The sequence below is a fragment of the Ictalurus furcatus genome, chromosome 19, assembly GCF_023375685.1.
Source record: "Ictalurus furcatus strain D&B chromosome 19, Billie_1.0, whole genome shotgun sequence".
NCBI classification, from domain to species: Eukaryota; Metazoa; Chordata; class Actinopteri; order Siluriformes; family Ictaluridae; genus Ictalurus; species Ictalurus furcatus.
Window position 1 is genome coordinate 12943775 of NC_071273.1, and position 11550 is coordinate 12955324.

General features: G+C 38.7%; 1 protein-coding gene across 4 annotated transcripts in view; it reads right to left on the reverse strand.

The window, feature by feature from the left end:
* LOC128623724 (ubiquitin carboxyl-terminal hydrolase 15) overlaps nt 1-10909 on the reverse strand; it is a 32260-nt gene extending 21351 nt beyond the window's left edge. The window contains exons 1-8 of one of the 4 annotated variants that reach the window (XM_053650885.1): nt 10528-10909; nt 9119-9246; nt 8739-8869; nt 7323-7449; nt 6629-6774; nt 5546-5650; nt 5253-5314; nt 4709-4798 (exon numbers count right to left, since the gene is read on the reverse strand). In XM_053650885.1, the coding sequence (XP_053506860.1) occupies nt 4709-4798; nt 5253-5314; nt 5546-5650; nt 6629-6774; nt 7323-7449; nt 8739-8869; nt 9119-9246; nt 10528-10616 (878 nt within the window). In that variant the 5' untranslated portion in view covers nt 10617-10909. The other 3 variants (XM_053650886.1, XM_053650887.1, XM_053650889.1) reach the window with 3 other exon arrangements.
* Nucleotides 10910-11550: the final 641 nt, after the last annotated feature.

Below are 11550 nucleotides of genomic sequence, written 5' to 3' on the forward strand. Positions count from 1 at the left end.
TTCACAATTGAGCCAAGTATTTAAACAAGTCCCAACAGTTGAGGCTAAGCCACGCCCAACTATCCAATCAGCATTTAAAAAGCTTTAAACAATCACAATTTTTCCTCATATTTCTCCAATAGTAACATTAAGATCTAGTGTCTACCAACAATCCCTGTTTTGTGAATACAACATTGCTTCTTCCTGAGCTTTACTGTTTTTATATTCATACACAGTAATATGATTATGTAAACTTAGTAATGCTGTCTAAAAACAACTGGGACAAGTTGTAATCGGCCCATAAGAGCAGAAATAAATTATTCACATTATTCATTCTCTATCTTGTTTAGCATTTGTACTGCATACATTTCACCATTATTATTATTGCCGATGGGTAGTGTATAAATGCAATATCGGTATGATTTCTGAAAAAGATTATCCCCTAATTCTACGAGAAATGAGTAGAGTGAAAACAGCCTAAAGCTTAGGTGTGGCCTTGAACTGATTTATTGATATTTAAACACAGTACATTTACTGCACTACTTTCTGCTCCTTCCTGTTTGTCTACTTATTTGTGTTGTACTTAGATCTGGCGTAAAATATCCAAGCCTGCTGTAAACAAATATTTAGAAATCTATTATACCCAAGCAAAAAAGCTGGGAATTTTTTTTAATTGGTGGCATCCAATAATAGATGACAGCAAAAGCACCTCTGTATGATAAAAAGTTTGGATTTAAGTAAAGCAACTTACAGAAGTACTTTGTAGTGACTTCAATCTAAAACAGCTAGTGTGAGCGTACATGTAGAAGTCTAGGGTGTTTTTTTGTAGATTCAGTGCATGCTTAAGTGCTATGGGATGCATAATCTAATTCTCACTAATCGAACATGAATTCTTTTCCATATTTAAAGCAAACAGTGATTTAGCACCTCTGTATTTTTATCTATTTTTTTGGTTTTGGCTTATTAATACGGTGAAATGTAACAGTAAAGAAGAGTCAAACTGTGCTTCAGTTAACAACCGCACACAGGATACAAATTACATTTCCAGCTTCAATGCTTCTATAACTTTCACATAAAACTATTTCAAATCATTAGACTAAACAGAGTGTTTATGTTTGTTTGGTTTTTTTTTTACTGTCAGATCCAGATATGAAGCTTGCAAGACAAAGAATGGTCATGTTGCTTATGATATTCTCCCTATCTGTATGTGGCACAGTGCTGCTATAAATTAGGATTTACCCATTCATTCATTCATACAGTCATATTTACTAACTGCTTTATCCTGCTCATGGTCACTAGGATTGATCACAACTGGTCAGGTGGTAGTTGGATTTTTTTTTTTTTTGTTATTTTTTAAAGATGAATAAAAACAAAAGTCCTGTACACATCTGTACTCTTCAAATAAAGTGATATGAAAGTGAGTACGTTCCATTAAAACAAAAGGGGGCTTTTTCCAGTGTACTCTTACACAATGTGCAGTTGAGTACAGAATTGGCTTCAAATATTTTCATACCAACAGTGTACCTTTAGCACCTTTCTTCACCGTCTGCCTCACTACTGTTTTCTTCCCCACTACCCTAACCAACAGCTCCACACAGCACCTATTACATGCTGCAACCCCCTGTTAACTGCTTAAATGGACTCAACGGTTAAGGATTTGATCTACTGATGAGAAGGTCATCAGTTTGAATCTCAGCACGAACAAACCGACGCTGGTCAAACCCACAGCTGGTCAACTGTATTTTGTTGTAAATGTAAGTGTTTAGTGAAAACAATGGGTCTTCATTTAAAGACAATCACCTCTGTTCCAGTACAGGTTGTTGAAATTTCAACGAACACCAGTATATGCATGTTAGTACTCATGCATCAACTGCAATGCAGTGCCCTTATCTTAAAACACACTGTAATTAATTTTTTGCACCAAGGTAACCCAGATTTCTGCACCAGCCCTCCTAACCACACACAATTTCCAAAAGGCACAAGCTGCACCACGAGACCATCATTGTACACTCAATATTTTAAAACCGTCAACGAACAGGAATCATAAGTAGAAGAAAAGTTTTACAAAGCAATCATACAGACAGCAACTCAAGAGTGGCGATATTTAAGGTGGCCTTATCAAACGCATGCAAAATGGTGAAACAGTGAAAATGAGCACTCCAACAGTGTTTAGATGTGGATATGGATGTTGTCTCCTCCTGAGGTTTTGTGTCAGCATGCAGCAGAGTAAGAGAGTGGCAGACACACAAACTAGTGAACTAGTGAACACTACAAGCTAAATCTAAACCTGTGGTCTCTTAAGCGCAGCTCAGAGGGTCAGTGTGTGTGCTGATCGTATAAAATCCTCATTTCATCAATGTGCTGATTCGCACTCATTTTTAATGTCAGCATTTCCTTCTGTCATCTAAGGTAATAGCATTTCTTTGAATAAGTAAGCACTTCACAATAATTATACATACTGTAAAATTTAATCATCTCTCAACTACACAAAATGATAACAGTTTCCACAAGACTGTGAGAACAAAAAAAATAAAAAAAAAAAAAAAAGTGTTATACAGGTACACTTTATTCTCCAAAGTACAACCAATATACAGTACTGTGCAAAAGTTTTATGCACATGCAAAGAAATACTGTAGAGAAGAGATGCCTTCAAAATAATGAAATTAAGTAATTTTTATTTTATTTTTTAAATGTAGAAACATTTAAAGAGCAGTAAACAGTAGTAAATGAAACAAAGTCAATATTTGGTGTGACAAATTTTTTTTAAACATAATAAAAAAATAGTAGTCTCCAGTACAATTAGTGCAGTTTTATAAGGAAATGAGCTGTTTTATTGAGCAACTTGCAGAACCAGACACGGTTCTTCTGGAGACTTTGACTGTCGCACCTGCATCATATTTTTGCAGCAAAACCCAGCAGCCTTCATTATATTTTTTGTCTGAAAAGTGTCCTCTTACGTAATTTATTTTCTGCTGGAAAACTAACATTTGGGAATCTAAAAAATTGTTTGTACTGAGTTGATAATGTAGAAGTCATAAAATAAAAAATCTATAACAAAGTTTGTACTAAAAAAAAAAAAAGGGCCTAAAACTTTTGCACGGTACTGTGCATGCATTGTCAGAGTTATAAAAGTGGTCCTTAAGCTCCAATTATGTACCTTAAATGCTTTAAAGCTACTGTACACCTTCTAAATCCTTTAACAAGATATACAAAATACGTCAAATTAAAAGACAGCAGCCGAGACAAGCATTTAAAGTCTGAAAGGTAAAAGTTAAATACCATCTTTTCTCAAAAATGAAGATAATACATTTACAGGAAATCCTATAAATTAGACCTTCACTAGTCTACAACAACAAACAACAACAACAAAAGCACCTCACGCAATAAGCACCATAGCAGTAAGCATTCTCTATATGCTCGTCACAACTGGAGCCATGATTTCACCAGCAGTGACAGAGCAGCACAGAGGTGTTAGGGGCAAAAAAAGGTTTGAAAGGATGTAGAGGTCTTTGGAGAGGGCTTGAAACCATTACAGTTAGTTTGCTTTAATAAATCAGTCAATAAAATTAGTACAAAGCCTAGCAAGTAACATGCAACACATACAACCGACATACCCATTACTGTTTCTTATCATGAACTAAAACACTGGACAGCGCACGCCTACAAGTGATAGCAGTAGCGACACACCAACACCAGACAAACTGCAAGTGAGCAGTCTCTTGCTAGCATGAACATAGGATAGCAAAAATTCCCTAAAGACTTACACCAAAGATTTCCTAATATGTAGCCTAACTATTTTTCTCTTACTGGTACTCTGTCCTCCTTGCACCACTGAGCTGTGACCTGATTGGTCAGATAATAAAAAAATATATAAATAAATTTAAAAAAGCACTTTGCATCACTCATTTTTATAAGGTATGAAAACAGTCAATGGCAGCACTTTTTAAAATGTTTGTGTTCTTCCTGCCTTGTACCCTCTTTCAATAGATTTGCATGTAAAATGTGAGTCCGCAGTTGAGAGAAAAGAAAAAAAAAAAAGACTAGTCTAAAAGCAGCCTTATATTAACTAAATATTTATACTCCATAGCAAAACTGAACAAATGTGTTTCTTTTACCATTTAGAGAGACTACCTATCTATTTGTGAATTTCCCTCTGGGATCAATAAAGTGATCTATCTGATGATCTATTCATCTACCAGTGTTCCTAACCAGATCCCTATTTCCTCCTGGATTTGTCTCTGGAGGAAAGCCAGCCTGATCTTGTGAGCCCTTAGATCCAGTGTCACTATGAGTATCCCTAGTGTGCTACAGTAAGGCAGAGGGAATAACCTCCACTAAACCCAGAATGGATTAGGCAGTGATACACTGCAGAGGAAACCAGCACACACACAGACACTCCAAACTGGGCAAATGAACACACACAAGCTCGGTCCCAATACTCCAAACTGTTCCCACCCTCCTTTCCCTTTAGCACTCAGCCAGCAAAATGACTAAGACTGAAGACAACAGCATCAATATAAAGATTTCACTAGAATTTGCTATCGATGCAGAAATCTGTTGTTGCTGAATGGTGGAGGAGGAGGGAAAGGAGGCTATTTGGCGTACTTGGCTGGCTCTGAAGAGCACAAACACACCCAAACCCATGCTGTTTTTGGGTATGTCGTCAACTATATTAGACCCACCCTCCCATAAACCCCTCCCACTGAACCACGCCCAATTTGGCGCTTACTTCCTGCTGCTGAAGCTGCTGTTATGATTGTTTGTGAGAGATGAAGGGGAGATCTTTGGTAAAGCAGAGAGATTGGAAGCACCAGATGACCTTCAAAAGATAAAGAATATCATGAGTTAGAGGAAATTAAAGCAAAGCCTTTTCAGCCTTTTACAGCTGTTATTCTTTGTTTTTCTTTTTTAAAATAATGAAATGGGTCATGGAAGCAACTCAAGCAAAGTATAAACAGAACACAGCAGTAATGCACAACATGACAAAAAATAAGAAAGAAAGAAAGAGATGAAGGAAGGAGTAGCAGAATAACTAAACTAGCTATAAGTAATCTCAGGGCTCTAAGAGTGCTTTTAAGCTTCTTCTAATAATAAAACAGGAAATACACTGGGAATTAGTGAGTTCATGGTATAGTTCTAGTAGTATGACTTGGACTTCAACGCCACTAAATAAACACCTAGACAGAACATGAGTGAGAGACGAACACATTTTGACTCTCTACTGTTGACCTGTGATGTTAAAAGCAGTGGAAGATAATACGCGAATCACTTACTTCTGCGTAGAGGAACCGCGAGGCCAAGTTCCATCCTCGTTCTTCTGCTCTATAACAAGAACCTGCAAAGAAAGTTTAATTCAGTCACACAAGTCAGCTGAAGTATGGTTTTGAAAATAATTTCAATATCCAGGTTCTTGTGATCTGCTGCTTGCATTTCCCCTTAATTCAAAAACATCAACAAAAAAAAAAAAAAACACTAAATAACATTTTACACTGATTTTTAAAAAAAAAAAAAAAAAAAAAAAAAAAAAAAGGTTTGCATCCCCCTGGCTCTTAATGCATCGTGTTACCTTCTTGAGCATCAGTGAATGTTTGCACTTTTTGTAATGGTTGTGTACGAGTCCCTCAGTTGTCCTCAGTGTGAAAAGATGGATCTCACCATCATATAGACACTGCTGGAAAGGGGTCAAAGTAAAGAATGTGCAGGACCTGGAGGATTTTTCTGAAGAACAGTGGGCAGTTTAACTGCTCAGGACAAACAAGGGACTCATGAACAACTATCACAAAACATAAAAACAGTCGTTGATCATCCAGGTAACGACACACAGTATTAAGAATCAAGCGTATGTAAACTTTTGAACTGGTTCATTTGTGTAAATTCAGTTATTATTGTGTCTTGTGGACTATATGTATACATCTGCTATGTGAAATAGCTTATTCAGGGCAGTGCTAAATAAAACAACAACATTACTTTTATAAAATTATTAACATTTTGCAGATTCAGCAAGGTGTATGTAAACTTATGACTGCAGCTGTAATTCTTCATTTGTAAGCTAATACATTTTACATATTATCTCACTTGGGGCCATTTAATATACAGTATAATCCCAATGAAGTGCACTTCAGTTCCCGGTTGTAACACTACTAAATGTCAAATACGTTTTGTAGGTGATATATGGTGATGTGTTCAACCTGTTTGTGCATTCAGAATCTAACTTTCACGTTCAACTAATTTTTTTTTTTTTTTAAAGGAACACATTTATGAGGAGATGTTTGATGTGTTATTGGTCACTAAACTGATTTTTTTTTTTTTTTTTTTTTAATCCAGCCCACTTGACGTTGGACTATGTATAATGCGGCCTGTTACATAAAATGCAGTTTGACACCCCTGCCTTAAGTGGCCTGATAATATATCTGCAACACACTCCTAGCTGAAAGAGTGCCAAACTCATTTAATGTCTTTACATTAACGGCATTACAGAAGTTATTCATAGTCACTACAGGACACACTCATAGATAACAAGCCACAGTCAAAATCTACACCACGAACGATGCAAATCAATGAATGAAAACTAAACCACACCGTACTTGAGAGGAAAAGATGCAGTGCTACTTGTGCATCACTGTTTTTACATTGTCTATTATTTTCTTACCTGCCCCTGGTAGAGTCCCGCATCCTGAATGGTGCTGTCTGGTTTGTTCAAAGGCTCAAAGGTGTTGCTCATGTATTTGTTCCACAACCTGGTCTCCTTCTCATCAGGAATGCTGAACAGTTTGCGCATCTCCTTTTCGATAGTGTCTACGAGAGACAAGGCTTATATTAGGGGTCGCTCAATTCAGGCATGCTATGTAGTGTGTCTAGTCCAGGTCGTCTAAAAGGTCAACGCAAACTTTTTACACTGGAATCTGTATATCAGGCTACTTATACTGCTATGGTGAAACTACACAAAGGTGAGCCTTGAATAATTTTCAACTGCAATAATCCAGGTGGTTGAACACTGGAAGACTGATGAAATGGGCACAATATGGGCACCATATTAGAAAAATTCACACTTCTTTTACAGTTTTCAAATTAATGATAACATTTATAACAACTACCTTTCTGATTCCTTTCTGAACGCACATTGCTATATCCGAGCAAAAAAAAAAAAAAAAAGAGAGGGTCGGCATAAATGACACTCATATCTTGGATGAAATTAATTATGGGATGAAAAAACAACACCGTTCACTTGCATGCAAAAGAAATCATGAGGTAAAATGAAAGAAAGTGCCAATGACTTGACTGTGACTTTATCGATTTGGATTGCTTTAAATTCACCAAATAGTCTCTAGATCACAAAAACTTACCTATTGTGTCCGCTTTACTAAAGCGTCTAGTGATGACATTGTCCATGTTGCTGTCTTCACATAGCTTTAACTCGGTGAGGTAGACCTCCACTTTGCAGTGCTTCACAAACATACCCTGCTCAACCACCTACAGAGAGCAAAGCCAAGATGCCGGCGGGAAATTAGCAAATTTAGTACTGTTTATTAGTCATTAATGCCCTACTGTAGAAAATGTTTGCAAATATGCAATCCCAACCAAAAAAGCAGTACGTATGAAGTCACTGCTCTATAACAGCAAGCACTGTACTGAAACACGCAAATGAGTGACGCTTAATTTAGCAACCAAGCACAGAGACAGCTGAACGGTCCCCTACTATTTATTTCACACCACTCCTCCACTAGTGAAGCAACACACTATAAGAATAAACTGCCTCACGTTCTTGGTTTGCACTTACTATCCTCTACACAGCCAAAGTGTATAAATTAACACCGTGACTCCTACAGCTATCGCCTGAGCTAAACGATTCGATTCTAAATCAGGTCTGCTCTTGCTCTAGCACACACTCGCTCACTCGCTGTCTCTTTCTGACCTCAGCCAGCATTCCTACTCTTTCCAAACAAGGACACACAAATGCAGGTGACTAGAATCAGCCTCTAGGCCACATCAAGCACCAGGCAAAAGGCGAAATCCCAATCGGCTTCTGTGAAAAGCGAGAAGCCCCTGAAACTGAGGAAAAAGAATGAACCTCTTGCATGTTGTGCCTAGCAGATTGCTCCATGTAGCGTTTCAGTCATCCGGAGTCCCTCTTAAAATAGAAATGCACAGGCTACTCGATACCCCTGCGACATACATGGCAAAAAGGGGAGGAACAATCGGGCTAAAGAGAAACTCCAGAAGCAGCCATTCTGCCATGACTGGGTAAATTTTAATAATCAGCATGGCTGTCTATTCAAACGGAAGTGAGGCAGCGATAATGGCGAAGGTAACGTAGAAAGATGGAAAAGTTTTAGGAGTGCTTTGATTACATACATTATATACATACATGACTTAATGTCAACTGTAATATATATATATACACACACACACCACTTTAGGAACTGATATATGTATCGCCTAATACTTTAGGAGAGCCACAAATCAAGTGCAAAATCAGAGTAAATGCTGGATATCCTGTAACGCTGAAGCAACTTCTCCATTTTTTTTCATACTCTCTAAAGAAAAGTACAGTGGTGACTGAGACGAATGGAAACGGCTCTGTGGAGAACTATGGAAAAGTACCACACCACAACCCCGCCAGCCTTCGCTCAGAACAAACATAGTCATTTAATACACCCAGAGCAATCCACTCAACTCTGAACTAAACTGAATTGGCTGGCAGAAAAACACGGCGCATTTCATATAAACGTTGTGACACGCAAATGTACGCATACACACACCTTTCTGGCGATCGGTTCCTGGCCCTCAGTCAGTCCATACCAGCTCACTAACTTATTCCAGCCCTCAGTAGGCACAAGGATGTAATCCAATTCATCGATAAGGTGCTCCTTAATAGCAAGAACATCCCCATCTAAAACAGTACAGAGACAAGCATCGGTCAATCATGTGGGTTAGAGCGTACATTTTAATGAAACACCTAGTTGCATAAGAGTCATGAGATTAATATGTAAGTATACGCATATAACAGACATGATTTTATTATCATTAACATATAAAAATTCTCAGCAGTCTCACGGCTGAGGCAGGACATCATACCTTCTCAATGTAAATGTGAAACAAGTTTTAGCACCGTTCCAAGAAATCAGAAGCTCTGACTGACCTTTAAGGAGCCCTGAGTTGTCCACTGGTCCAGGGTAGACATTCTGATCTCCCATCTGGTACTTATCCCAACTGTCAAAGCCCACATATTTCTTCCACTGTTTGAACCAGTGACTGTCTATTAAGTACCTGTTAATAAATAAATAAATAAAAGCTTACATTTGCAAGATTAAATCTCTGCATGCTGAAGAAATGGACGTGATCATGATCACACACTTCGTTCTAAGAGGTCGCATTACTGTGAAGGCTTTTAGGATCAGCGGGAACTGTCCTATAGCCTATATATGATATGATATGACATATGATCCCTCAATTCATTAAAATATAATATCTATCAAAACAAGCAAGGTAGTCTACGTTTTAGGCTTACCTGGGTTACTTTAGTATACCAAATACTAAACGGCCTGAGCTGCTGCTGTAAATCTACATTGCAGTTTAATCAGTCAGTGCATGCAGGTGCATTCGGTAAATACATGACTTGTCCCAGTCCTGGTCAAAAAGCAGCTCATCAACACTGAACACTGTGAAAACTGATCACACGGTGCACTCCAATAAAAAAAAAATATCCAAGAGGACACACATTTCTGAGAAGGCTTTTACGATCAGCGAGAACCCGGTTACAGTGATATGATATATGAGCTCTTAATATAATATCATCAAAACCATCAATGTAAGACAGATCAATATGGTCCTCGAGTTGCGAGCAATATGTTGCTGTAATCCTACAGTTACAGTGGAGCTGCCAGTTTATGAAACACATGCAGGTGCATTCAGTACCATCATTTGTCCCACCAGTCCTGGTCCTGAAGCAGCTCATCACCACACATGTGAATATGCGTCTCTCTGCTTTAACACCTTATGCACGTCTTGTTAAAGGGATGATGAGTCCGGTGTGTTAGAGCAGGGAAACTTTAGAGCAGAAGTCTTGCTTGTTAAAGCCAGACTGAATTAAAATCACGCTACGTGCATACGAGTAAAGCTATCGTTAACTGACAGGACGAGATGGTTTGTGGGAGAGATTCTGATGACAGGTGCCAGTCTCGTCTCCGCCCTGGCTGGCCATGACAGACGTGGCTAACGTTAGCGAGCTAGCTAGCAACTGGTTACAAGCGCTAACGCATTTTCTACACAGACCATTTAAAACGTTTAGTAGGTATTTTTTATATTAATAACGACACTAATTGTGTTTAGTGAATATAGGTTAAATAAACCGTATGTACTTAGGGTGGAAACCCTCTATCAATATGTGTGCTAACGAACGCTCAGGCCGGCTAAGCTAACTGCATCGTTAGCTAGCTGTCAACAAGGGCCGTTCCGCCTATTTATCCGCTATTGTCGCGCTTGTCATCACGCGGCTCGGGCTGCCAGAAGCTACACCAATCCCACGGAAGCATGTTATTAAACTCTCACCAAGTGTCTCCTTTCCGGAGCTGAGTTTTGAGCAGCGTTACGACCTCTCCTCTCTGAGTATCCAGATCAGCTGCTCCTCCCTCCGCCATCTTTCCTTAGACCCTCGCCCCGCTGCATTATGGGATAAGCGGTGCGTCACTGTCTTACGTCAAGGTGAACGAAGAAGCCAATCGGCGCCAACATCGGGCCACTGAGCAGAAGTGCGCTTCTGATTGGTGAGCTTCAGTTCTGTACACTGGCGCACTAGCTAGAACAATCTCACAATCTAAATGGAACACAGCACAGTGCTTTAACCAGAGCTGTTCGAATCCAGAGTCGACTCCTAATCGAATCGGAGCGAATCGAGAGAGTTGACTCCAAGAGTCGATTCCACACAATAATTTCTCACCTCTCGCTTGGACAAGTAAAAAAGCTTTGTAAAATTAAGCAGTTCAATAAAAGTTCAGTTCATGGCACACTAAAAAGGATAATAATGTTAGTTAGCAACGTATTTTTTAACCAGTTTCACTGTGCGGAATCTGTGTAGACTTTCTCTTTGGAGCCGACTCTTGATTAGCACTTTGGGATTCACTTTAAGTTCCTCCATGTGTCTGTGATTTCCCTACTCATCATGCTCAACAAGCATCAAGGCACATTACGGGAGTTCTATAGCCACTACTGTACATCATTTGGTCATTACCCCTTTGCATTGCATTGTGGGATTTCATAAGCAGACTGGTATTTATGTCATTTATGCTTTTAGGCGGTACTTGAAAATGATACAGCTCTCAAAATGTTTGTGCAATGGTCTCAAAGTATAGTGAACAGGGACAAGTTTCAGACATATTACTAGTGTTCACCTATTAGCTTATAAGCACTATATATGGTATATCTGGTGTGTATATACACTTTAATAGGAACCCCTGTTTCTGCACCATTCTGTGTTAAAACTAGAAACTGTTGTGTGTGTGAAAATTACAGGAGATCAGCAGTTTCTGAAATACTGAATCCAGCCCATCTGGCACCAACAACCATGCCACAGTC